The sequence below is a fragment of the Panicum hallii genome, chromosome 9, assembly GCF_002211085.1.
Source record: "Panicum hallii strain FIL2 chromosome 9, PHallii_v3.1, whole genome shotgun sequence".
In the NCBI taxonomy this organism is placed as follows: Eukaryota; Viridiplantae; Streptophyta; class Magnoliopsida; order Poales; family Poaceae; genus Panicum; species Panicum hallii.
The window spans coordinates 56,152,122-56,179,074 of NC_038050.1; the positions used below are offsets into that span (position 1 = coordinate 56,152,122).

The 26,953-nt window shown below is 51.6% G+C and overlaps 4 protein-coding genes and 1 long non-coding RNA gene across 7 annotated transcripts; 2 read left to right on the plus strand and 3 right to left on the minus strand.

Annotated features, from left to right (window-relative positions):
* Nucleotides 1-4,898: 4,898 nt before the first annotated feature.
* LOC112875580 (flavin-containing monooxygenase FMO GS-OX-like 2) lies at nucleotides 4,899-7,071 on the minus strand. The gene is made up of 7 exons (XM_025939467.1): nucleotides 6,423-7,071; nucleotides 6,256-6,326; nucleotides 6,031-6,180; nucleotides 5,848-5,930; nucleotides 5,626-5,758; nucleotides 5,341-5,514; nucleotides 4,899-5,236 (listed from the first exon to the last, which is right to left on the minus strand). The coding sequence occupies exons 1-7, from the start codon at nucleotides 6,949-6,951 to the stop codon at nucleotides 5,075-5,077; spliced, it is 1,302 nt and encodes a 433-aa protein (XP_025795252.1). The 5' UTR covers nucleotides 6,952-7,071; the 3' UTR covers nucleotides 4,899-5,074.
* A 4,340-nt stretch (nucleotides 7,072-11,411) lies between these two features.
* LOC112873170 lies at nucleotides 11,412-11,828 on the plus strand. Its single transcript, XM_025936190.1, has one exon. The coding sequence runs from the start codon at nucleotides 11,412-11,414 to the stop codon at nucleotides 11,826-11,828; it is 417 nt and encodes a 138-aa protein (XP_025791975.1).
* Nucleotides 11,829-12,723: 895 nt separating this feature from the next.
* On the minus strand, nucleotides 12,724-16,521 carry LOC112873611. 2 transcript variants are annotated; one of them, XR_003224785.1, is made up of 5 exons: nucleotides 15,697-16,521; nucleotides 15,471-15,586; nucleotides 14,555-14,721; nucleotides 14,182-14,443; nucleotides 12,724-14,076 (listed from the first exon to the last, which is right to left on the minus strand). It is a non-coding gene; the product is annotated as an uncharacterized LOC112873611 (long non-coding RNA). The 2 variants fall into 2 exon arrangements; XR_003224784.1 differs by having other exon boundaries at nucleotides 15,471-15,606.
* A 2,949-nt stretch (nucleotides 16,522-19,470) lies between these two features.
* On the minus strand, nucleotides 19,471-20,543 carry LOC112877733 (glycine-rich cell wall structural protein 2-like). The gene has a single exon (XM_025942091.1). It carries the CDS (start codon nucleotides 20,498-20,500, stop codon nucleotides 19,799-19,801), a length of 702 nt encoding a protein of 233 aa, XP_025797876.1. The 5' UTR covers nucleotides 20,501-20,543; the 3' UTR covers nucleotides 19,471-19,798.
* Nucleotides 20,544-24,127: 3,584 nt separating this feature from the next.
* On the plus strand, nucleotides 24,128-26,798 carry LOC112877732 (flavin-containing monooxygenase FMO GS-OX5-like). 2 transcript variants are annotated; one of them, XM_025942089.1, is made up of 8 exons: nucleotides 24,128-24,941; nucleotides 25,032-25,102; nucleotides 25,186-25,335; nucleotides 25,446-25,528; nucleotides 25,616-25,748; nucleotides 25,862-26,035; nucleotides 26,138-26,364; nucleotides 26,489-26,798. In XM_025942089.1, the coding sequence occupies exons 1-8, from the start codon at nucleotides 24,158-24,160 to the stop codon at nucleotides 26,697-26,699; spliced, it is 1,833 nt and encodes a 610-aa protein (XP_025797874.1). In that variant the 5' UTR covers nucleotides 24,128-24,157; the 3' UTR covers nucleotides 26,700-26,798. The 2 variants fall into 2 exon arrangements, with proteins under 2 accessions (XP_025797874.1, XP_025797875.1); XM_025942090.1 differs by lacking the exon at nucleotides 26,489-26,798 and having other exon boundaries at nucleotides 24,140-24,941; nucleotides 26,138-26,441.
* Nucleotides 26,799-26,953: the final 155 nt, after the last annotated feature.

A 26,953-nucleotide genomic window follows, 5' to 3' on the forward strand; every position in this document is an offset into this window, starting at 1 on the left:
CTAGACCGACTCCAATGACGGTGACTGTTCTGAGGAGGAAGAATCGGTTTCAAGGGAAGCCGACTTGTTCATGGTAAAACCTCACGGCACCTCAGGGTTGGAGAACCCAGAGGGGTCCGCAACATCAACCAGCGCTCCAGAGGTGAGGAAACGTGTCGCGGAGGATGAGGCGGCACTGACGGAGGAGGCGAAGTGGGCCCAAGTGGAAAAACATTCGGGGGCACCGCAGATGCCGTCTCCCTTGGAGTGGCGTGAGGATGAGTCGGGGTAGTGCACCGGTCAAGGTCGCTCGACGGACCGCATCCGATGAACTGCTGAGTCTTGCTCGGGTGAGTCTTAATAGCTCCTTCCTAGTTTTGGCCGGGTAGTCTGACTTGGCGTTTTTGACTTCTTGTTTTGAAGAACTGGGAGAGGATTTCGTTGAATAAATCCCGGTTCCTCTGGGAGGAGCACAGTCGACTTGGGCAGGAAGCAATGGTGTAGTGACGGGTCGTGGAGCTGGCCCACGAATTAGAGGCTGCTCGGGCGTCGGTGCTTCACGAGCGTGGCCACGCGACTGCTGCCGAGATGGAACTTGCCACAACCCGATCAGCTCTGGGCGCAATGCAGGTGGCGCTAGGAGCGGAGCGGGTGGCCCGAGCTTTTTTTGAAGGGCAAGCTCAGTCCAAGGGATAGCGTATCACCGAGTTGGAGGTGATGCTGTCCCAGAGGGAAGAGGGGCTCAAGATTATGGTGGCGGCCACGACCAGTGAGTGGTTCTTTCCTCCCATCCCTTCAGTTCTGTTTTGCGTTCTATGGCCTCTGACCTTTGCTTTGTTTATGTTCAGAGCTGGGAACGAGGAACGGTCTCCTGAAGAGCGCATTGAAAAGATCGGAAGATGCTTGCCGTGCCGCCAAATTCAAGCGGAAGCGCTGGCAGATTCTTTGGAGAGGAACAGGGTCCTCGAAGAAGAGCTCAGCCAGTTATGAGGCGCAGGGCGATCGGTGGTCACGGAGGTGCTCAGGCCTCATCCGGGGTTGAGCGCGCTTGTCGCCGACCTCTCGCAGATCCTGGGTGAGGTGGCAGGGCTCATCACCGATGAAGTCTTCCACGACGCCTCGGGGGTGTTGACGTCAGTGGTGTTGCACTACCCGACTCTAGACTTTGGTGCAGTCGGGAGGGGCTACGCCGCCGGGTGGTCTGCCAACCTGCTCTGTGAACTCGGACAGAGCTTGGAGCCGGTCGCGATGGCGATAGCGGAGATGACCACCGCGGAGTGGGTGAAAAAGACTCGACGTGTGGAGAGGGGAGCGACTCGGGGCGGAGGCAGCGTCCAATCTACAGAAGCCGGGTGGAGCGCTGCCCCAGCTGAGTCGACTCTTGATTAGGGAAATCCTCCAGTCGACCCTGCAACGCAGCTCCTCTCGTCCCAATCGTCAGTCAAAGCAGATGAGGTACCGTAGTAGCTAGTTTTATGATTAGCTTTTGTTTTTAGAAACTTGGTGCGGGAGGCTAAAAGGAGCCCCCGAGAGAACATTCTTAAGTGTTTGCAGTTACTTTAGCTGATGTTTACTTTAACGATGGTCATGGAAGATGTTCCCGTCCTTGGCCGGCGCTCCCTACTCGTTGGGCACCTCCTTGTCATGGTCCCCGCCTTTGCGCTTGTTGGGCTGACCTAGCATCTGCTTGAGGAGCTTGCAATCCTTAAGCTTGTGCTTGATGGGGTAGCCGTGATTGGTGCACGGCTTCTCTAAGAGCTGCTCAAAATGGTTGTTGTTGCCCTGTTGCTTGCCCGCTCGGTCGGCCACTGCGACCGTGTTGGGGTTAGGATGACGTCGGTCTCTCTTCTTCTTCTCCTCCGGTGTTGTGGAGGGACCCTCATCCTGCTCCGCCCGCTTGGCCTTTCCCATGGTCCAACCATCAGTGAAGACCGCCCCGACGGCCTCCTCGCCGGAGGCGTGGTTCGTGGCGATGTCTATGAGCTCGTAGGTGGTGCGTGGCTTTCGATAGCTGAGCTTGTGAACGAGGGACTTGCAGGTGATTCTAGTGAGGAATGCGCGGACCATGTCTGCGTCGATGACACTAGGTAGAGAATTGCACTGCCTGGAGAACCTGCGGATGTAGTCCCGCAGGGACTCATCAGGCTCCTGCTTGCAACACTTGTGGTCCTAGGAGTTTCCAGGGCGCACGTATGTCCCCTGGAAGTTCCCGATGAAGACCTGCTTGAGCTCCGCCCAACTATGAATGGTGTTGGGTGGTAGGAATTCAAGCCATGCTCGAACGTGCTCCCCGACTCAAATGGTGAGGTACTGGATGATGAAGTAGTCATCATCCGCCCCTCCGACTCGGTAGGCAAGTCGAAAACTTCCAGCCATACAGCGGGGTTCATCTCCCCGGTGTACTAGATGATGTTAGTGGGTGGTCGGAAGCGCGGCGAGAATGATGCTTTCTGGTTGTGGCGTCCAAAGGCCCGTGGGCCCAGGCCGTCCAGAGTAGGGCTCCGATCGCCGTCCCGATCGCACGGTTGGCCACCTTGCCTGGGGGGAGCCTCCTCGTACTCCCCTTGGACTGGTGAGCCTCACCCACGTCCACGAAGGCCCAGTCAACATCGCTGCCACGTCGGGCCAGTTGCCTCAAGTGGATGACGCGGCGTGCGTTGCAGTTGGGCCCGAGGCGGCCGCGCACCGAGGGGGCGCTATGCGGCGGGCGCCGCTTCGGGGTGCGGTGAAGCCGCGGCGTCGCGACGCACCCGGGGTGGAAGCCCTTGCCGCTGGTGGACTGAGGGGTTTGGCTGTTGCGAGCCTGACCCTCCGACTGGGCAAGAGGTCGCGTGCTGGTGGCAGGATGCGGAGCTTTTCACCTGCTGTACGGATGTTGCGGTGGAGCTCCTGCTGTTGAGGGTCAGTTGGCTCGGGCAGATTGCATAGGAGCATCGCTGCTACAGCGATTTTCTGGCCGGTCCGCACAAACTGCGAGGGGCCGTTGGCGTCCACGACGACGGCCTGCTGAACTTGAAGGGCGCGCGCCCGCGCGCCGCCCACCACGTTCCGAGCATTAGGCTCGGAGTTGCGTCCGGGGTGCATCGACGCGAGCGGCGGCTGATGCTCCCGCCGCTGGCGTAGATCCTCGTTGTGCGCCCGGGGATTAGGCAAAGCCTGCGCGCGTGGGTCTGGTGGGGTGCGCGTGTCCTCGGTTTCCATCGGGACCGGCTGTGGCCCCTGCACATCCGCCAGGGCGCATTCCCGTAGCGCGGGTCAGCCGAGGGATGACACATCCCCGACGCTGGATCCCTCAGTAAGCAGGTCATCATCGGAGAGCAGATCGTGGAACAAGGCAGGGCCGTACCCCGTCATGCCCACGAGCTTGGTCGCGAGCAAAGGTAGCGGCATGGTTCTCGGGAGCTCCCTAGCGTGTACGCCTACGGCGTTCGTGAGGCCGAACGAGAACTGGTCGCATGGTGAGCGCGGCGGGGACAGCGGGGTCCCCCGGAGAGTTGGCGGAAGAAGTTGTGCAGCGAGAACAGGACCAGGTCCACGTCACTCGCTGAGGGGTCGGCACCAAGCATGAGCTCGATGCGCCGCGCCAGCGCCTCATTCTCGAGGTCAGCCAGCGGCCCGTTCGAGGGAGTGTCTCCCTAGAGCGATGTCAGAGGAGTGGGCTCCTCACGGAGGCAAAGCGTGCCGAGATGATCAGCAACGAAGTCCAGGCTTCCGAAGCGGAAGGCCTGGAAGGAAGCAAAGATAGGAGGTTCCCACAACCCAATGCATGGGGCCATGGGGAACTCCAACGAGCCGAAGCGAATCGCATTGCCCAGGCTCACGAGGCCGAAGGTGCCGGAGATGAAGGCCATCCGATCGCCGGGATGGTGGATGCACGATGTCCTCCCCATGGACGGCGCCAAACTGTCTGTTTCAAAAATTGCCGGCAGCTAAACCAACTCGAAGTGTGTATCGTGCGTCGTGATCGGATGTGGTCTAGCACATAATTACTTAAGATTTATACTGGTTCAGGCAATCGTGCCCTACATCCAGTCGGAGGTCAGTCGGATGTATTGCTTGAGCCTAAGTGCTCATGTGAGTTGGGGAGTTACAAGCTTTTGAGCGGACGCTATCAGATTTGAGAGTTTATGGTTCAGATCTATCGAGAGATAGGATCGGATCCCTTTCCTAGGCGGGTGACCCTCCCTTTTATAGTCCAAGGGGGGCTCTATTACAGGGGAGCTAAGGGTGTAAGTATAGAAAGAGAGGACTCCCGACCCCGCTGGTCGGGGTTGTCAGTTTCGTCAGTCGGGTCTTCTCATCCCATCAGTCGGAGTCTTCCAGTGACCACCGTCCAAATCCTGCGTTGTGGGGCAAACGTCTTGTCTTGTCCTTGCGCATCATGCTCCGTCGATCGGTGGTCGTGGGGGCGTCGATAGGTACGGTACGGCTATCATGCCCCATCCCTGGCGCCTCGTCCGGCTACTGCATCGTGACGGGGGTGTTCCGGCTGTATCATGATGACGTTTTGTCTCGTCGCTTTGCGAGGATGGGCAGGTAGAATAGTGGCATCCTGCTGCCACAGCAGAGGGTACTATAACCCCTGTGGAGGGAGTGGTTGGACGTGTACGAGAAGTTGACCCCAAGACTCAGCCTTATCCTCCGCACCTACTCCTAGGGCCCGCTGGTAAGTCGGGCCTGGCTTTCTAGCCAGCCCGCCGGTCGGGGAGGCGGGCATGTGTAAGGTGGAGCCCAGTCGGAGTTCCCGATCCCGATCGATGTCTTGGTACGGACCCGGCCTCCGACCGTTTTCACGGTCGGGGATATGGACCTTAGTCATCCCGACCGAGTTGTCAATCAGGGTGTGGGCCGAGGCGTTCGAGATGAAGTTGTCGCCTATACAGACGGGTGCTCGTTCCGAGCATGACCTTGGACTAGTCAACAAGAAGTAAGCCCGCTGGGAACTCCGGGTCTCCGTATATGTCGTGACAAAACAAGTAATCATCTAGAGAGTAGGACAACAATAGGCTGCTGCTAGATTGCAACTCGCAAGTTATTGAAACGATGCAGCACCTTCTTTTTTTTATAAGAGATGCATCTCCTTTGGTCCTATTAATTAAAGAGAGCTCGTGCCACTGTCATCCTCTTGTTCCCAGCGATCTCGGTAGCCCTCGTCCATCGACCAGGCACACCTGACCGCCTTCTCCAGCATCTCCAACCGCGCCGCCTCCAGGCGCGGCTCGCCGACCTGGTCCGCGAGCCAGTTCAGGTGCTCCTCCTGGTCGCCGCACCAGAGCAAGCACAAAAGCACAATCAATCTCAGACCCCGCCATCGAGTCTGGCCGGAAACTTCCAATGGCTGACATTGTGGAGCTCGCTTACCCAGTTAGGCATAATCACGTGCGTGTGGCGCTTCGGCCTCCCGGCTTCCTCCATCTGCCGGTAGTGCTCCCGCACGGCGGCCATCATGTCCTCCTCGCCGGGCAGCGTGGCGCGCCCCGACAGGACGGCGGCGACCCACTTGGACTCCATCTCCACTGACTGGAAGATGATGGTCTGCAGAAAGAAAAGGCACGCACGCTCTTCAGTGATGGATGCGTTTTGCACATATTGTGCTCTCTGAAAGATGTAGCCTTGTAGAAAGATTTGATGTTGTCAAATCTGCACCTTAAGTGGTAGCCCGATGAAAGAGAGATTAGGCGCGTATTTTGGGGGGAAGACGTGGTTGTACAGTGGCCCGACACGGTTGTCGTCGACGGCGAGCCCATCCAGGTCAAGGAAAGGGAAATGGTAGTGGTACCTGCAGGTGATTTCGTGCATTACGAAATGGAAAGGAGAACATAGACGATGAGCTCAGTTCGAAGAAACCAGTTTGGAGCGCAATCCTACCCTGTGCAGTAAAGAATACTATCTGCAGCCACTGCCGAACCATCAGTGAAGCGGATTTTGCCGTCATCTTGGATGCAATCTACCTGCTCTCATCGTGCTACTAGTGTGTTAATACAGGCTGCTTTTAGTTAACTTGATTGAAGGGGATGGTGTTCGAGAGGAGGAAAGTTCAGAGTTCAGAACCTCTGTGTGGATCCAGACATTCTTACAGAGCCCGACCTTTTCCAGCCTGTCCTCCGAGTACCTCGACGCAATATGCACTTCCTTTGCCACATGTGAGACCTCTAGAGCAATGTCAGTCCCACTGGCTCCCATCCCTACAACAACAACATTCTGCACGGAGAGTGGCAAACTGGGACTGATGAAATCTTTCAGACTGCAGGATTCCAAGAGGCAACGGGTCAGTACCTGATCTCGAAATGGTTCCGGGACGCGATAGTTGTGGCTGTGCATTTGCTTTCCTCTCCAGTTGTCAATTCCTGCGACACACAAGCATAGCTACTTGGCTAGACATTTCTCTTTGTCTGCGATTCCTTTATTTCTTGGATGATGAAAAGGGAGGGAGCAGACGGCACCTCCGATCTCGGCCACCTGGGGCACCGTCCAGTGGCCGTTGCAGACGACGACGGCATCGAACACCTCCTCCGCGACTTCGCCGTCCTCCCCGCGCCACGCCACCACCCACCGCTCCCGCTGCCCCTGGCCGAGGGGGCGCACCCGCAGCACCTCGGCTCGGAGCCTGACGCGCGCGGCGACGCCGGACTCCTCGGCGAACGCGTCGAGGAAGGCGAGCACCTCCCGGTGGCCCGGGAACGCGCGCGCGTCGCCCGCGAAGACCCGGCCGGCCAGCGGGAAGTCCGAGAAGCCCATGAGCTCGCGCGGCAGGTTGGTGCGCAGCGACGCGTAGAGGCTGCCGTGCACGGCGCCGGGCGCGGCCGGGTCGCGGCCCAGCGGGTCGGCGTCCGCGCGCGGGTCGTACGCCCAGGTGCCCCCCGCGCGGGCCGACTTCTCGAAGACCACGACGTCGAGGCCCGCGCGGAGCAGCTCGCGCGCGACCACCAGCCCCGCCGCGCCCGCGCCGACCACGGCCACCGTGCGCGGCATCGGTGCGCCCGATCTCGGGGGTGCTTTGTCTGGTCGGGGTCGGTGGCGTCGTGGCTCGCAGCTGTGCGTGCGGCGCTGGTGACTGGTTAGTGCCGGGATGCGGAGGATTTGATGGCCAATTTGGTGTGCGCTGTGCAGTCAGTGACTGGCTGACTGCAGCGTGATGCTTCTGTGGGTGAGAATACCATGCAACCACCCACGGTCCCACGCCCTCACCCAACCGCGACAACCAGCACGTTCGCAGGCGTGGTTCTGGCGCGGCCTATCGTGCGGCGGCTCGCCGGGGTCATCAAAGTCAAAGGCGTGCCGGCGGGGATTGTTTGACGGAGACTTTTAAAAAAAAATAAAAAAATAAAATTCGAAAAAGGAGCCGGATGGGAAAAATTCGAGAAATGGGTACCTCCCTCCCGTTAATCGGGCGGGAGGCGTGGGGCCGGGGACCTCCCGCCCATCCAGCGGGCGCGAGGTTCCCCGAGGGCCTCTTCGCAAATAAAAAAATTTTCTTATTCACTAAGAGGTCCCGGCGGGGACGTCCCGCCCATCCAACGGGCGGGAGGTGTGCCGAGGGGCATCCCGCCCGTTAGGCGGGCGGGAGGTCCCCTCGGCTATATAAGCCCCCACCTGCCTCTAAATTTCCATTTTATTCAGCAAAAACGAAAAAAAAAGGGAAGAGAGGAAGAGAGAAGAGGAAGCGGCGAAGCCCTGTTCACACGTCGATTTGGAGGTATATTCTCATTCTAGTCGTACAATTACTTAAAAATAACTATAATCTAGGAAATATTTCTTAGGGTAGTTATGTTTTGAATAGTTTTTAGTATTTTTTATTATTTTTAGTATAATTTATATTCTGAATAGTTTAAATTCTGGAAAATATAATCTGGGAATCGCTGAAATTTAGGGTTGTTGTGTATTAATATGTAGTATAACTAGTTTTTAAATGATTGACAGATATGTCTTCCGAGAAGGGTATTTTCAGTATATATTACGGAGAAGGAAATATGATTTATGGGCCGAATGGGGTAGATTTAAGTGAATTCAACTATGCGGTCAGAGGAATTACCAGACCGCACGAGAGAATATTTGAATCCCTATACAACTGGTTAATGAGGGGATTAAGGATTAATCAGGAGACACACACTGTGAGTGTTCAGTGCGTCATAAATCGTACCACTCATACTTTGATCTGGGAGCTGATGCCACTTGCAAGCAACGAGGACTGGTTAACCTATCTGCAAAATGCAAGTCATTGGCAATGGCCACTGGTACTCCTTGTCAGTGTGCACCAGAACCTTTTGATAAACATTGAAGCTGCTCCGGGGGATGAAAATATTGATGAAGAAGTTGAGGAGGCAAACGTTGAGGCAGGTGGCACCGCAGCACCTCATTGCGTGGCTGATGAGGGGAAGAACATACCCTTTATTGTTGAACAGCTGCAAGACGAAGAACGTGAATTGGATGAAGCAATGAATGCCGATTCGTCTGATGATGACGATGATGTGCCTAAAGAATGGGTAAGCAGCGACTTCAGTCATCTTATCGTAGATGAGGGATCTAGCATGCTTTCGGATTGCAGGGAGAACGAAATTGTCTAGGGTGCGAGGTACCACTCAATTGAAGAGGTGAAGAAAGATGTTAAGTGTTGGTCTCTCTCTTATGCGAGAGTTCAAAACAGTCGAGTGCAAATCTCGTAAGTACGATGTGGTATGTGTGAAGGAGGGCTGTCCGTGGCGGGTACATGCCTATAATGGTAAATGGAAAGATTATTGGGAATGCTGAATTGTCGCTCAGCACACTTGTCATTTGCAGGGGGTGAAGAAGACCCATCGCAACCTTACATCGCAATACATCGCAAATGAGATATACGGGATGATAGTAGAGAACATGTCATTTGAACCAAAGTCTATTATCAGGCATATTCAGGAAAAATACAAGTATACCATCTCGTAAAGCAAGACGTGGAGTGCAAAACAGAAGGTGTTGGAGATGAAGTTTGGTACGTTCGAGGCTGCGTATAATAATATTCCTCGATTGCTGACCGTCCTATGTCAGAGAAATCCTGGAAGCTATTATGACCTGAAAAGTCCAGACAGAGGAGAAGGTCCGCCCTACATATTGCAGCGTGTCTTTTTCAGCTTGGGTCCATGCATTAACGCATTCCAACACTGCCGGCCTCTCCTGTGCATCGATGGGATCTTTCTTACATGAAAGTATAGATTGCAAATGCTGACAGCTATTGGAGTGGATGGAAACAATCAATTGCTTCATGTTGCTTTTGCTTTTGTTGAGAGTGAGAACATAGACAGTTGGTACTGGTTCCTGAAACAAGTTAAGCTTTCAGTCGTTCGGGATAGGAAAGATGTCTGCATGATTCATGATCGTCACGCCGGCATACTAAGGGCAATACTAGATTTGTAATTGGATGCTGCGAGGTGTTCGTAGGCTACCACTGGTTGCAATTGTGGAATTCATCGTCCGCGGGTGTACCGATTACTTTAGGGATCGGTTCACTAAAAATCAGGCATTCATGCAAGATCCCGACAGATATTTTGGAAAAATAATGACAGAATATATGACTAAGAAGGCAGCTAGCGCCCAGCTACGCCACGTACGGTCTGGAATAAATGGTCTTTATTGCAATCTTCCCCACACAATGTCGAAAGAAAAATGAGCAGTGTAGCCTAACGACCAATGAGATAGATATCCCCACCCTTCCCACATTGATCTCCTTGCTCCCAGGTCTCATCCCATCTTACTCTAGTAAAACAAGTCACTGGCATTATATTCTGTTCTGCTATTTACAAATTGTCGTGCTGCTGATTCTCCATAAGAGAGTACTACTATAGAAACCAATGATTAAACTAACATTTTTCTTCCTACCTTCTCCTCCAATCAATTCTAATGGAGGACAGTGCAATATCAAGACTCACCCTACTCCAATAAAGTAATCTTTTTATAGTCAAATATTCATTAGGTAGGCGGTTTAGAAAGATGTGAAGGAAAGGGGCAATCTTTGTATCCAATAACAATTACTTGCTACAAGATACTACGACAACTAACCCAAGGTGGCTTGGATAATTCTAAATGAATCAATAAGCTGTTCTGACAGAAGAAGAGGCTGTCTTTACGAAATTCATGACAAGATTGGAATGCAAAGTTAGGTGCTGCCTTTCTGAACCATGGGCGGAGGGCCCAATGTGGCCCGGTATTGCTTGGGCAATACCTTGGCCTGGCCCAAGAAAAGGTATTATACCCATATGCTAAATTGGCCCAGCCCAAAAAAATAACCCTAACTCCCTAAGCCCATCATCTATCACGCATTCACGCCCCTATCCCTGGCCGCCGCCCTCCACGCTCCACCCCGTCTGGCTGTCCGCCCGCCGTTGGCCACCCTCCAATGCCCGTCCGCCCGTTCGTCCGCCGCCGGCCGCCCTCCACCGCCCCGCCGCGGCCTCCACCGCCCCGCCCCGGGCCGCGCTGCCTCGCCCGCGGCCTCCACCGCCCCGCACCGGGCCGCGCAGCGACGGCTGGCCGCCGCCTGCCGCGCGACGCCGCCCCGCCCCGGGCTGCGCCGCGCCGCAGCCTGCGTCGCCGCTCGGCCGCCCCACGCCCCCGCCCCGCGGCCTCAGCCACGCCGCCCAGGGCCGCGCCGCCCCGCTCCGGGCTGCGCCGCGCCGCAGCCTGCGTCGCCGCCCCGTGCCCCCGCCTAGGGCAGCGCCGCCCCGCCCGTGGCCTCCACAGCCCCGTCCGGGCCGCGCCGCCCCGGCCCCCGGAAGTATGGATACGAATGCAAGGAAAAAGATTGCCTAAAAAGGTATATTTTTGATATGATGCTAAATTTCTGTCTTTCTGATTGTATTAATTGATTACATTGTTGATGATTGATGTTTGATAATTGATAGATTTGAAGAGCTATTTTAATCAAGGCTGCAGTGGACCTAGCACTCTATATATGACTATATGACATTTGGCTCTCAAGTCTCAATGTATGGTGATCATGATGACTAATGATAAGGTATTTTCTATTTTTGTTGTATATTTTTCGACTTTCGTGATATCATTTGCTATATATTGCGGTGTCAAATTTCTACCTAGCTAGCTTAGCCATGAATTGAGCCATACCTTGATTTTGCCGCGTCCTCCGTCACTGTTCTGAACCATGCAGTCTTCCTTTGAACAGAATGAACCGGGCAAAGCACCATGGTCTCTAGTATACCAGTACCGTTGAGATCTAGTTCTTTCTTAAACCAAGAACATGTACTGCATCCTTAACTATCTATTTGATACAACACTGTTCCATCAGCTGGAACACATATGCAGCTAACCATACCACTGTCAAGATTTATTCAATTGTATGAGGTATCGCCGATCGAGCCATTCAGTAATTAATCCCTTTCCTCTGCCTCCCCGTGGCGTCGTCGTCCTGCTCCAAAGCTGCTCCTCCTCACGACGCCTCGCCTGCCATGGCGAACACTGTCCCGCAGAGCGGGCGCGCCGGCGGCGGCAGAAGGTGGCGCGCCCCCACGCGCGGCAACCTCCTGACCTTCCTCCTCGCCGCGATGCTCTGCTCCGCGGCCTACTGCCTGGGGTTGGGGATATGGCACAACAGCCGCGGCGCCGCGGACAGCCGCGTCCTCGAGCCCAGCGCGGTCGGCGCTACCTCGTCCTGCGGGGGCGGCGCCGACGAGGAGCTCGACTTCGAGGCCCACCACGTCGCCGAGAGCGCCGGGCTGTCCGTGTCCGCGTCGTCCGCGGCGGCGGCGAGGACGACCGGCGCCCAGCGGGCTTTGCGCGACACCGGGACGGCGCTCGCGACCCGGGGCATGGCGCGGGCATGGAACCCGGTTGCCGGTGCGGAGGCCACGGCCGCTGGGCAATAGGTGAGCGCGCGTCGACGGCGACAGGCACGGGCGCCGGCTCTGTCCGTGCGTACTCCCTCCGTCCCAAAATAGGAGCACCGCGGCACGGTGGGACGGCGGGATCGCAGCGGCGTGGCGATGTGGCGGATCGGCGGGCAGCGAGCAAAGGGCTCCGGAGGTGCCGTCTCCAACCTCTGCGGTGGCATCTGGCGTGGGGATGGCGGCGGCAACGATGCCGGGGAGCTTGGAGTCGGCCGCGGGTTGGGGGAGAAGCGGCCCTTCGGCGGCGGCGCTGCGAGCAGTGGACAAGCCAGGGGGATGCGCGAGCAACGGCGACAGCGATGGCCGCGGGGGGGGGGGGGGGGGGGGGGGTTGGGTTGGGTGGGTGTGTGACGGTGACGGCGAGCTCGCTTGCAAGCTGAACCTCGAGGTGGTAGAGGAAGAGGGCGGCGGTTTTTTCTCCGGAGTCCGCCTGAGCACCACCTCCTGAGCAGCAGGGACGGCCCGGGAGGGCGTCAGATCCACACGAGGGGACGACGCGCGGCACCGAGCGGCGGGGACGGCGGCGTCCCGCGCAGTGTCGACCCTTGGCGGGCCAGGCGGCGCTCCCGGTGCGGCAGGGACGATGGTGTCCTAGGCGGCGGGCGGCGCTCCGGGTGCCGCGGGGACGGTGGCTCCGCGGATGCAGCAGGAGTCGGGTGGATGGGTGATGTGCCGCCCGTGGCTCTGCCGGCGGAGCCAGGGGGCTGGTGGCGCTGACGCTACGGTTTTATTAGTAATAAGGTTCTTGGTCGTCGTGTGTTGCTACGGTGGAAATAAATTCCCTTCATGAGAATTACTTTTTATAGAATGAAATATTTATAACGATATGTATAGAAAAAAAGACATGTAATAAGACTTTAGTAGTCGAGTTTACTTGAGACACATACAAAATTATTGAACAATTGAATTCATATAATTCAATGTTACAGTGCATGTGGATGAACTATATTCAGTGTGACAACACAAGTAAAATCAGGAGAAAAAATGTTAACGTTTGATTAAGAAACTTACTCCCTCCGTAATAAAAAACAAGTTATTCTTAAAATTCTAGGATAAATTAATAAGAAGGTAAAATGATGATATTTGCCCCTATTTATTATCCATATTTAGCACCAATTGATTCTTGCATGCACATGCACTTTCTAAATAGGGTAAGATGACTTGTTTTTTGATAAATTTTGAATCCTAGAATGATTTATTTTTTTTAGGACGGAGGGAGTATTTTGTTGTGAACCCAGATACAAACTAGAGAGCACCTGCAAAGCAAGATGAAAATGGCATCGCATGACCATGTAACTTGACCAAAACATCAACAAAAAAAGGTAGCTTAAAACAGAATCAACATCCACACGGTTGCCTTCTCCCAACCAGTTAGATCCTATCTGAACTGTATGAGAAAATGAAAATTAATGACACATTTTACTTCCATGAGACCAAGCATAGTACACTGCATTAACAATATATATTATCTGTATGCTGCATTGCAGGAGCCTTTTAGCTTAAAGAGTTTATTACTGCAAGGATACCAGATGAAAAAGCAATAGCAAGCTTCCATTCTGAACTTGACGCTTCTAAATAATCAGACATACATATCTCTGCAATGATATCTCATACATTATAAGCAGGATCAGAGAGAGAGAGAGAGAGAGAGAGAGAGAGAGAGAGAGAATAGCAATAAATGATATCTTTGCACAGGAAAGCGTGGCAACTTTATTTTCCTCTAGAAAAATGGTTTAAGCAGGGAATACTTAATAGTTGCAGTTCCAGAAGAATCTAAAGCATGTTCACCCTATGAAATAGAAATAAAATTACTTTGTACAAGGTAAGATATTACTAATTCCAGTCCTAACTGACATTATAAGCCATGAAAACCTTGATTGAATGGTAGGATCATGTAATTGGTTTATTATTGTAACTGATGTCTATTTTCTCTTTTTAGAAAAAATAATAGATCCAAAAATTCACTTAACAACATAGATACACTGCCTCATATATATTTAATCGATTTGTGTTTTGCATTGGGATAGTCTGCACTCCACTATTGTTGCTAAGATATAGAGTTATTCACATAGCAATCAAATGGTCTAAACAGATCAGGTAAGCACGAACATTGGCATTAAGAACTTTTTCAAGATGAAGAAGGATTAGGTCCGATTAGGTCCTCACATGATTGCTTTATCGTCCTCAAATTGAGTTGCAGAAGTAGGATCCAAGGGAGTTCTCGTTGCTGCCAAATGATCAAGAAGATTAAAGAATTAGAGACTCAAACTTGGAGCCACAGCAATAACTGAATCTAAGAACTACTGACACAACAAGCAAGCTCATGACAAACCTGTTGCGATGCACCGTGGGGTCCCAGCCAGGCTTGCGTCCAAGTGAATGTAAAGCTGTGTGTCATTATGTTTGCACTTTGCACCAAGAAGCGCCATCAGAGAGTAAGCACTTTCACAACTCAGCTTGGGAAACATTGCATTCACTGTGAGAGGAATTTGTACGTGGTTGGCTAACCAATAAGAGAGAACAACGGCCAATCCAGCTCGAACACCCAATAAGATACATGTTGGCTTGCTGTTGCTGCACTCTTTGTGGTATATCTTTGTTTCATGTGAAAGCATGAGAAAGTTAGCAACTTCAAAGGAACGTCATGAACAATTTACAAGATTTGACAAAGCAAGAAATTTCAAAGATGCTAAACTTATTAATACCTGAAGGCACTGAATTTTGCCATTCAAAAAGTAGTCAAGAGTACCAAGTGGTAGGCTTAATTAAATCAACAAATTCCTATGCTTGAGCCAATATGAGCTTAATCATTAGAAGAACTCATGCCAAGGCCACCATACATTTGAGTTTGGAATATCAGCACCACCTCTGTCTGAATAAGCAGCCAATCCATCCATCATGAACCAAGACAACTAATGGGGGCATATATATAAACATACACTCAAACAAATTGTAAATTATGCAAATAATCACGTCATATTGTGCATTGTAAGGTAGCATTGCACGAGTTGTTCTAACTGTTTGAACCACTATTTATCAGTAAAAATGCTGAATTCCATGGTTAGTTGGTTACACAAATAAGTCTGGCACTAAATTGGTTATCAAACTATTACAATCCAGATCTGCCAGAACGACATATTGAACCAGTCATCTATATGGAGCACCAGAAATTAGTGCATTTTGCTAGATTTAGTTGGCTAATTTCAAGCCTAACCAAGTAATCCTATTAATGGGCATGACAAATAGCCATTGGGGCCTTGGGGGCCATGGACCATGCTAGGCACAAGGAAGCTCTACCGATAGCACTCCGCCCCTGGACATCACTGCTTCAGAAGCAACTAAAAACTGAGAATTTGAGAATACAAATGTGTATAGTCTGGCAAGAGAAATTTAGGATGTACGTAAGAGCATAGCAATTCTAAATATATTATTGAAATTCGCAACAAAATAGTGAAACGAAAGCAGTGCGTTGATTTAGTGTGAAAAAAAGTGTGCTTCAATTCAGAATATCTTGCACCAGATGATACGGACTTCAGATAACACAGATAACAAAATGTTGACACCTGAATTTTCTACTCAAGCCAAAATCAAGGAACTAAATAAAATGTTCAGAAACCATACCTGGCATATTTGGACCCCAAACAGAACAGGGTGTCATTTGGTGGCATATATCTTGAAGTCAGAATACCTCAACTTTGCGCATAAACAGTAGAAGGATGCAATTACGAGCCACCCCACTACAGTACGAGAGAGAAACCTAAGAAGGATGCAATTAAGATCGGGCTTCATGAGTAGATCGATTTTTTATATTAGAGAACGCGAGAGAAGAGATCGTGCAGTCACTAACCGGTTGGAAACGGAGCGCCTGATGCAGCGAGCGGAGGAGCTCGTGGGCGAGGACGGCGCACGCGCCCGACGCCTGCCGCAGCCGGCACTGCCAATCGATCATTTTCAGCGGATGGGGAGAGGAAGGTGCGATAGGAGGCAAACTCATGGAGGACTGCAGCGAGATCCGCCATGGCGCTTGCGACGGTGGCGGCATGGGAGCGAAGAGACCGCGGGGCCCGACCTCGAGCGTCCCCGGAGTGCAGCGGCCGTGCTGGGTTGGTGGCCCGCCAAAACGACCGGTGAGCGGATGGACTCCGCCAGCTCGATCCGCCTGCAGCTCGCGCCTCGGCGGTGCGGCGGAGGAGGTGGGTGCTGAGCGTGCGTGCCAGCGACTCGCGCGCCAGAGATGGGGGAGGCGGCGATCCGCGGGGGAGGCGCTCCGGGCGTGGAGGCGGCGGCGCAGCGGGCTTGCACCGTCCGTGGGATCTTGCTCGGCGCACTCCGCGGAGACCGACATTGGGGGAGGCGGCGCGACGGGGAGCCCACGCGCGTTCGCCAGCGGCGGTCCGCGGTGGAGTCCCGGTCCGCGGCGGAGGCGCCAGAGTTGTGGGATGCCTCGGTCTGCGGGGAGGCGCCGGTCCGCTGAGGAGGCGCTGGAGTTGTGGGAGGTGCTCCGGACGCGGGCGTAGAGGAGGTGGCGGCGGCGGCGGCAGGTGCTCCGGTCACGGGCGTGCGGCGGCGGCTGCGGCAGGTGTTCCACCGGCATCCCGTGCCGCCCCTCGTGTCCTCCCTCTCCGCCGCGCTGTACTGGATCTACCTGCTGCTCGGCCGCGTCCGCCCGTGGTTCTGCCGGCAGAGGCATACGGGTAACTAGGCCACTACAGGCTTTTTAGTAGTAGAGAAGAGAAGAGATAGAGATGTAGTAATCCTTTTTTTCCTGATTGTACAATCCCTCTCCAAATTCAATGTTACATGGTTAGAATAGCATTGGTTCAGTCCATCTCTGAATCCTCACCAGCTGTATTTGCCAGAAATCAGGATCTGCATTAACGACGACAAGCCCCTCATCATTCATCAATCTTTGTCAGTAGGAGCAGACTGATCCAGCAAGGCAGCAAGATTTTGTAAATATTTTATTAACCATTGGTTTGTCGCTACAGCATCTATTTAGAAAGTTTCAACAAAGTTATGAGACCGATATAGCAATAAGCTAAATATGATACTTCAGCTTATTCCATATTTTGACTGCAATATTTTGTAAATAACATCTGTGGTTCTAGCTAATTTTCCATTGTGTGTGAGCCTTTTTTTTTTCTCTAGCTAACCTGATTGATTGCCAGTTCATTGAATTAGGAGACACTAAACCAAATATCCTGCAACTCTTCTCATTAAGTATTGAAGTATGTTTTTTAAGTTTTAAACATTTTGTATTTTCACAATGTTTCCCAATCGGCCATGTCCACTAAAGATAGATTACTGTTACCCTGATCCACATGTACATCAAGATGACTCCATCCACAACTGTAGTGAGGAGTCCATGTGTGCATGCATCCAATTTTTCAGAATAAACAAATATAGTATATGTCTCATAACTTGCTTCCATTTCAGATTTATTAGTTTTCATTAAGCCCTGAATACACACATGTCAATTCAACAGGTTTTTCCGGTGAGCTTAGAATTCCCTAAAGATGATTACATTATTTTCTTAAGCTCTTTTCAATTTTCAGACTTGAACATTGTGTTTTCTGAAACTTTTTTTATACATATTCTTTCTTAGACATATGTTTATTTGTCTAGCTGACCATGTTCATATTGGTTTTGGGATGATCCAATCGCACTGATGAGCTGTGTTATCGATAATATTATGTTGATTAAATTAAAATTGTTCCCTGTCAAAAGTATTATATTGCACTAATTTTAGTTGATTTGTAAAAATGCTCTCCAAAATAACTCAAGCAAACAAAATTGCCAAATGGTGTCTAAGAATACGTGCTCCTTGAAACCAGGTCATCACCACAAATGAAGGTTTATGATTTTGAATTTTTGATGGACATGCAAGCCTTGAAGAGATTGTTGATTTCTACTGGCTTTAGCATCAGACCAGATCAAGCTTATATTTTTTTTGGTAAAGTGCACAATACTCAATAAATTAAATGCCATAATGTTCAGTTGCTTCCAACATAAATATGGCCTCATGGACTGGTTTGTAAGTTTTCTACTTTTCGTGGCCAAATTTGATACCTCCTGTAAATTTTGATACTGTGTACTAATTTCTTACTCCGACCTTTATATAACAGTTGTTCCAATAATTTTGCATGGTTCAATACCAGCACGACCCAAGATGCTAATTTTTCAAGAGACATGAAACTATCTTGCTTTGCATACATGTGTCCCAGTGTACCTGTTCAACATTCAGACAATAAACAAAACATTGCTGCTTCAAAGCGGGCGCAGCGTAGGGCGCCAATCTGCCTAGTACCATACCTCGCTTGTGACGAGCAACTTGCCAACCTGCAATCGCCAAGAGGGAACGCGTGACTCATACGGTGTGAGAGCGCATGTTTTGTTACGCTTTTTTATAGCTGATAAAATGCTCCAACTATTTGGCAAAACCAACTGTTGTGCAGCCCGTGTTAAACTGCTTATAAGAGCGTGTTTGCTTGCCGAATGCCGTCGTCTTGCACAAACGTGTGCGTATAATCTCAGATGGAAGCCAGGAATATGCTATGCAGTTTTGACCCGGCGGATGCAAACATACGGCGAGATCCTGCACTAGCGGGAACGCTCAAATCGAGAGTAGCTGCCGAGCTAGGCCCAACGGATGCAGCTAGGAGTAGTAATTGATCATGATCTATTGCTCTCTTTGTAATTCAACATAGCTTATATGTATTTTACCTTAAACTTGTAACTTGTATATGATAAGGGCCCGATCCTTTTTAAACCCATCTCTTAGATTATCTAGACTGATTTTAAGAGCTTTTATCACCCTATGCAGACAGCCGAGATGATGGCCCATGCATCAGGTGTAACTGCGAGGTAAGCTTCTGAACCTCTCGTGTAGGCTTATGTAGATTTGTGTTGTTCTAACAAAAGCTAGCATTAGCGATTACAAAGAATAATAAGACCCCGTTTGGATAAATAGACTAAACTTTATGTTTAAACTAAGTGATCCAAACACATGGATTAAAATATAGACTAAAAATGTAGTTTCACCCCAACTAAAATTTAGTCCACTGATCCTTAAAACCCACATAATTTGAACTAAACCAACTAGCGAACTGCGAAAAAACCAAACTATCTCTCATTATGTGCATGCAGGTACATCAACAGCATAATCCAAGAGCAAAAATGATATTTCTATATGTATTCCACCTAATGTTTAGTCCATCAATCCAAACAAGCATAACTAAACTTTAGTCCATTTAACCCTAGGTGATCTACTCCCATGTAATTAACTAGATATACATATGCTTATTCTTTCTTATATCTTTGAGTACTGTTTTTCCCTTATGATTTTCATATCCACGACTGCAAGGATATTTGGTGTAGGCAACTAATCACCTTCTCAGCATCTTGCATCTGCTCATGCGACTTTAGATTCGGCTTACTAATCACATACACAATGCAGCATGCATCCACAGTTGGAGGCAACCAAAATACAGTCCACTCAGACTGCTTCCCCTCATCCAGGATTTACGATGCAACTTTACCCGTTCAAGCAATTAAACACACCCTATAACTAGCTGGATGTTGGAGGTATGCCGAACGATCGATTTAGAGGGCGTATTCGCTATGAAGGAAACCTAGACAAAGGAGAGGAGCCGTGCACCTTTCTTAATTCAAATCTGAATGTGAATTCAAAAACGAAATGGAGAAAGTACAAGTACCCATGAACTTGAACCTGGACACCATGTACCCCTCGCTCTTCAAATGCAAAGGCAGCTACATGCTACACTGACGACTTGATTAACTCTAGCTGAAACGAAACTAATTAACAATAACGCAATGGCAACTTAACAATGACAAGCTTATTACCAATCCCCCATGCAGCAGGTACTACGTTGGCACGCGCCCAAATTTGAAACGTGCTAACGCATGAGCATGAGCATGAGCGTGCATGACTAGGCGCACTTGAAGCCCGAGGGGACGCCCTTGCCGCAGAAGTTGAGGACGAGGCTGAGGTTGACAGGGATGTTGAGGTTCAGCCCCAGCACGTTGGCCTTGATGGCCGTGCACAGGCACACGGCCGCGTCCAGCTCCACCAGCCCGTTCAGCAGCGGGCAGCATTTCTCGTCAACGGGGACGCCGGCCTTGGCCTTGATCAGGTCCAGGACGTTGGCGCACACGCCCAGCTTCAGCGCGTTCGTCGGGCAGTGCCCGTACCACCCGCTCGTGCCGTCGTTGCCCCCGCCGCTGCCGCCGCCACCGATGGGGCCGTACCCGCCGCCGCCGCCGCCGCCGATGGGCCCGATGCCGCCTCCGCTGCCGCCTCCGATGGGTCCGATCCCGCCGCCGCCGCCGCCGCCGCCTATCGGGCCTATCCCACCACCGCTGCCGCCGCCGATGGGGCCGTATCCACCGCCGTTGCCACCGCTGCCGCCGCCGCCGATCGGGCCGTACCCACCGCCGTTGCCGCCGCCGCTACTGCCGCCACCCGGCCCGTAGCCGCCTCCGCCGGTATGACTCCCGCTGCCGCCGTGGCTCCCGCTACCCCTGCTGCCACCGTGGCCGCCATTGTTGCCCGGGCCGCAGTAAGGACAGGCGTTGGTGGCCACGAAGAGCACGAGGTTGAGGGCAAGGAAGAGCGACGCCTTGGACGCCATTCGTGACCGCGAGCAGCTAAGCCAAAGCACCTACCGCGGTAGCAGAAGTGTGAGCCTCCCACTGGCGGAAGCTCGCATTATATAAAGACAAGCACGCGCGCGCTAGCTGCTCCTACATTCTAACCTAGGGCGTGCAAGAATATCATCAGCAGAACGGAACAAGACGGAGCAGAAACCAATAGGGCACGGCGCGGCGCTGCTCGTCGGGAGACGGGCCGGGTAGGACAAGAAGCCGTGACTGGATAACACATGCAGGCATGCGCGCACGGGAAGAAATGGACCATGGCCGGCGGCCAGTGGTGTCAACCCGTGGGCTGCTTGGAGACTGTAAGAGACGACCATGGCAGACGCTGCGGATGGTGGGTGACAGCGGTGGCAAATTTGGAGCTTGTTACCGTCTTACCGAGCTGCACACGGGTAGTCTCTAAAACTAATCCGGGTTTGGCAATGCGGCTTTAAGCGTGGAGCGGGCCCGTGTTTAGCGGAATCCCTAGGCCCTAATGGACGGTTTGCTCTCTGGGGTTACGTTAATATAAACTCTCTATCTCTTTGTATCCGTAGAGTAATGGCTTAGATCCGTGCGTGAGATCGGCGCCGGCTTGGCGGGTAATAAGGTCACGGGATGTCTATAGGTTTCCGGCGATGGCCAGTGCTCGATGCCTGTATGCAGTATGCAGGCCCCTATAGTAAGAAAGAAAATATAGAAAAAAAGATAGTATATTTTTTACAATACTAAAAACTACGATAATTTTTTTTTCAATACAAACTACAATAGGAAAGTAAAATGAGAATCTTTCTTATATTTTAAGCTCTAGTTTAGCCCCCCGCATCTTAGTTTAGAATTAAAAAAATAAGATGAGAGTGGCAAAGCACGATCTGCAATAGGGCATGGCTGTATGCGTTCACAGGGACGGCGTGCTGCAGTCCACGGCATGCTGCTCGCACGCTAGATGCTGACAGAGGGTACACAGCATGCAGATGAGGTGGGTCCAAGTAAGAACCCTTTTAATGCTACTCGTCACTTTGCGCTTCAGTGGAGTGGCCGCTTGTGTGCCGACATGACTAGGAGCAAGTGATTATTGATGTCAGATGCTGGCCATTAGCTACCTTGCTAATGCAAAACGGCACACAAAAAAAATCCCTAAAATAACAGCACAAGAAGTGAAAAGGCGTCCCCTGTCCGTAGTTGGTAGCTGCTAAGCTGAAGCATCGGCTGAATTAGCCCGGGCCTTGTAATTCATGTAATAGCTAAGTAGGTGTGCTTCATTAGCCAAAAGTACTTCGATAGTCATATGTCCCGAAGTGGGTGAAGTACTTACTAGCCTCCGTTTGTTTTTATCTAACGAATATTTCAGTGTGCAAGGCCCAAGACCTCAAATGTTGTATGGTGGGTCGCTTTACATTTGGGCCCACGGTATAGTACATTGGGCCAACGTCTGCGGCTTAGAATCTAGTTTATCCACTTTAATATACTTAATATTTATTACTAGCCGATATACCCCTGCAATGCTACGGGCGATCAGCATACAGTAATTTTATAAAAATATGATATATGATACAATATATGTATTTTATAATTATTATAACTAAAAGAGAATGCTAATTATATATGGTTTCAGACTTTTAGCTGAACATACTGTTCGATTTTCGATTTTAATTTGATCTTTCTTTATCCATGGACCCACCACCGTTGTGGACCATGAAGATGGAGGAAAGTCAATGACAGACCAATAAAACGATCCTCTCTTTATATCTTTATTAGAAATAGGTAGAAAATAGGATAATAAATACGGGCGATGGTCATGGATTGTTGAGGCTGACCACCAGGCCCTGGGCCAAGAATGGCAGCATGGGGCCCAAAACGGCATGGCCATGCCAAGTGTTGCCGTAATGAATCGGACTTGTTGTCGCTGTTGCCCACGTTAGAGGAGTTGCCATGGCCGGCGAAAGGAGCCTCTTGATGGTTTGGTAGTTGTTATGGAGCTCCTCAAAAAATAGTAGGTAGGTAGGGTCTGGCACTCATGAAGGTGTATGGGGATCTCTTGGAGGTGATGATAGGTGGCCTACTGGTACCTGGAATAAGATTACACTTGAGACGCACCCAGTACTAGGAGGATGGCCAACGCCGCACGAGATGTCAGCGAGGGACTTGGTGCGTAACGGTGGTGGATCCATGGTTGAGGTTGGGATTCAACTTTAAAGTAAACCATATGTAGTCACAGAAGGATCTTGTCATTCACAATGAAGGTGGATGACTTGGGATTGTTGGAGAGATTTTCCAACACAGAGGTGATCATGCATTTGACAATGTTTCGATCGTTTTATCAGCGACTCGGGATCATAGAAATATTCAGGCTATGGAGGAGTGGCACGGTCGTCAAGCCTGAAATTGCTGAAGATGTAGTAGAAGTAACACTACTAGCCATAGTTTGATCTCATTACGTCAAGAACGACTAGGGTGTGAGAACACATAACTTTTTTTTTTTGCGAGAACAAATATTGACCATCTTCAATTCTGCACTATGGAAGAAGGTGATAGGGTAAAGCATTGGCATGTGTGATGGCTTGTCGTGGAGGGCTAGGAATGTCAACAACGAAGTCTCTGAGCCTAGGGAGTGGTGGGGTGCATCATGGGGATGCACGGGGTTGGTGTCCATGGTGAGGGCACAATCGAAGTTGCATTGCAATTGATAGTTATGTAATCAATGATTGCAATTTAAATTATATGATATAACAATATACGGTTAAATATTTTCATCCTAACCGCGCTTGACCCTCCAATATGATCAAACACAACATTGCCTTGCATTACTGGCCTTTACTAACAGATTTGGTTGACAACAAGCGACTTATATATATGTTCCAGTACCACGAGTAAGTTTTGTCAATTTTCTGCTTGAAAAAAGAGAATTCTGCTCAAGAAAAAAAGATTTCGCGTTAAATAAAAATGGTTTGTAAGTTGTTTTCAATGGCTCAATGTTGATCCGATGGAAAAAAAAAGGTAATCTATGACGAATATGCAAAATCTAAATGACTTACTGGAAAATAGACCCATTTTTCAAAAGCATTTATAACGAATAAGCAAAATCTAAATCAGGTTACAAGAAAGTAGACCCATTTTAAAAAAGCATGCATGGATGGCGGTAACTGGTCCAATCTTATTGTCCGCCAACCAAACATACATTTTCTTTGTGATGAACCAAACGTACGTTAGATGGCCAAAGGACCCCCAAACTTCATTCTAGCTAGTAAGGTCAACAACAGTAGATGCAGACCAGAGAACAGCATAACAGGTGTGAACAATTCCGCTGCTTCTTGCCAGATCGTGAAAGAAGGCAGCACTCGACGGCTACCAACAGTTCCCTTCCGAAGCAAGCGATAACTACGCAGTCTTAGGCGACAAACTAGGGAAACAATATTTTTCTTTAAGAATATGCCTGAGCACGTATTTCATTAACAAAAAGAAACAGTATTTTCATGTGCCGGCGTTTGGTAACCTGCTCTGTCTCGGTGACAATAGAGCGGTAGTAGATCCTAATTTTTCATCCAAGATATATTCTCAGAAGTGTTTTTCCAACCATACTCTACTCGTGATTGGAAGGTTAAGACAAGCTTCGGGTTCCCGAATGAAAATCGACCCCGCCAAATTCCAATCCCATGTCGATTGGACGGTTCAGAAAGGAGCTGACAGCTCGTGATCGACTGCTTCTTGTTTCACGTTCCGCAACACTTCGCGCCGAAAATTTCTTGGCGCCGTTCACCAGGCGCCCACTGATTACGTCGCGTCAGCTCGCACACCGATTAGCCAAGCGCAAACAGCCACGTTCCCCGGTGACGAGGACCCAACCATCATCCCCATCGCACACCCAAGCGCGCAGCCACACCGCGCCGGTACACCAGGCCTCGCGAATGCGGCGCGCCGAGGTTGCCGTGGTGGGCGCGGGCGCGGCGGGGCTGGTGGCGGCGCGCGAGCTGCTGCGCGAGGGCCACGCCGTGGCCGTCTTCGAGAAGTCCGGCCGCGCGGGGGGCACCTGGGCGTACGACCCGCGCGCGGACGCCGACCCGCTGGGCCGCGACCCGCGCGCGCCCGGCGCCGTGCACGGCAGCCTCTACGCGTCGCTGCGCACCAACCTGCCGCGCGAGCTCATGGGCTTCTCGGGCTTCCCGCTGGCCGGCCGGGTCTTCGCGGGCGACGCGCGCGCGTTCCCGGGCCACCGGGAGGTGCTCGCCTTCCTCGACGCCTTCGCCGAGGAGTCCGGCGTCGCCGCGCGCGTCAGGCTCCGAGCGGAGGTGCTGCGGGTGCGACCGCTCGGTGAGGGGCAGGGGGAGCGGTGGGCGGTGGCGTGGCGCGGGGAGGACGGCGAGGTCGCGGAGGAGGTGTTCGACGCCGTCGTCGTCTGCAGCGGCCACTGCACGGTGCCTCTGGTGCCCAAGATCCGAGGTGCCATCTGCTCTCCCTTCACCTTAATTCTCATCTAATTGAAGTAACCCCAGGTAAGAAGGAATATCTAGCAATGCTTGTGTTTTACAGGAATCGACAAGTGGCGGGGAAAGCAAATGCACAGCCACAACTATCGCGTTCCAGAACCATTTCGCGATCAGGTGCTTCCCTCCTCTGCCTCTTGTTTCTTGCAGGCTGGAGTAGTACTTGATTGTTACCTGTCTGATTCACTCGCGCTCCGCAGAGTGTTGTCGTTGTAGGATTGGGAGCCAGCGGAATCGACATCGCTAGAGAAATCTCAAATGTGGCCAAGGATGTCCACATCGCGGCTAGATACTCGGAGGACAGGCTTGGAAAGATTGAACTCTACCAGAACGTCTGGATGCACGGAGAGGTTCAAAATTCTGGACTTTCTTAAATCTCCTTGAACATCTCAGCCTGGAAGCTAACATGAGTACATGGCATTATGTGTTATTTGCACTGGTATGAACATTTGGTGATCAGATAGATTCCATCCAAGACGATGCCCGAGTGCGATTTGCTGAAGGTTCAGCAGTGGCTGCAGATACCATTCTTTACTGCACAGGGTAGGAACTAGGATCGCACGCAAAATCGTTTCTTCTACCCTCCTCATTCCGCATGCCTGACAGGCAACGAGTGACATTGCCCTTCAGGTATCGCTACCACTTCCCGTTCCTCGACCTGGACGGGCTCACCGTCGACGACAACCGCGTCGGACCGCTGTACGGGCACGTCTTCCCGCCCAAGTACGCACCGAACCTCTCCTTCGTCGGGGTGCCATCCAAGGTACGCCGGAGCCTCAACTGCTACGAAGAACCAAAATTTTCTGACGAGAACACATTGCTCGGACGGCACAATCCTCTGTTTATAATCAACCAAGACTTGGCGTGCTCTCGCAGACCCTCATCTTCCAGGCGCTGGAGCTGGAATCCAAGTGGGTCGCCGCCGCCCTGTCGGGGCGCGCGACGCTGCCGGGCGAGGAGCGCATGATGGCCGCCGTGCGGGAGGGCTACCGGCGGATGGAGGCGGCCGGCAGGCCGAAGCGCCACACGCACGCGCTGTGGCCTGAATGGGTAAGCGAATCCATCTGCTTCTGAAGAAAATCGCCGCGGGGGTTGGAAGTCGAAGGTGGGCAGGTACTGAAGCTGCCGAGGCCGTGCTTGCAATTTGCGTAGGTGGAGTACATGAACTGGCTGGCGGACCAGGTGGGCGAGCCGCACCTGGAGGCGCGGCGGCATGAGTTGTACGAGAGGGCGCTCAGGTGCATCTGGTCTCTGGACGACAGGTACAGAGATCGATGGGAGGAGGAAGAAGAAGAGCACGGCGGCGGCGACTGTGGCGTCGTAGAGGTCAATATGCCGAAGCATCACCGTATCGTAGTGATTCCTCCTCTAGATGACGAGTGAGCAGTAATCTTCCCGGAAACAATTTGTCGTCTCAAATATTTTCAAACTGGAAATGGATCCTTCTTCCATATTATTTCCCCTTTTAAAATAGTAATGACTTCCTCCTTTTGGGCCTGCAAGCTATATCCCATGGCCCAATGAGCGTGCGTCATCGCCATTTCTTCGCAAGTCAAGAAGGTGGGCTGGCTGCTGCACAGTATGGGCTACACCGGGCTGTCTCCCACCTCATTGCAGCAGGGCCCTTTCTGTCAGGTCGTCGCGATCAGCTATCAATTTCTTCGCGAGACTCTGGTGGGCCTCGTGGGGCCGCTGCTGGACCCAGGATATATAGACTATCTCCGATAGATAGCAATGCATATACGATCGGTTCCCCGGCAGGGACGCCCATGCAGCATCGTCATCCACGGTCGGTTGTGTTGTGTCGGACACAAATTTTCGATATCCAGAAATGAATGAACTCTTAGTCTGCCCCTCTCGGAAATAAGCAAGGAGAAGTCGACTTTTTCCTCCCACAATCGAGGTTCTCTTTCTGGCTTTCTGTCCGGCGTTCGTCTTTATTTTTTCAGGGACGGCAGCAGCACGAGA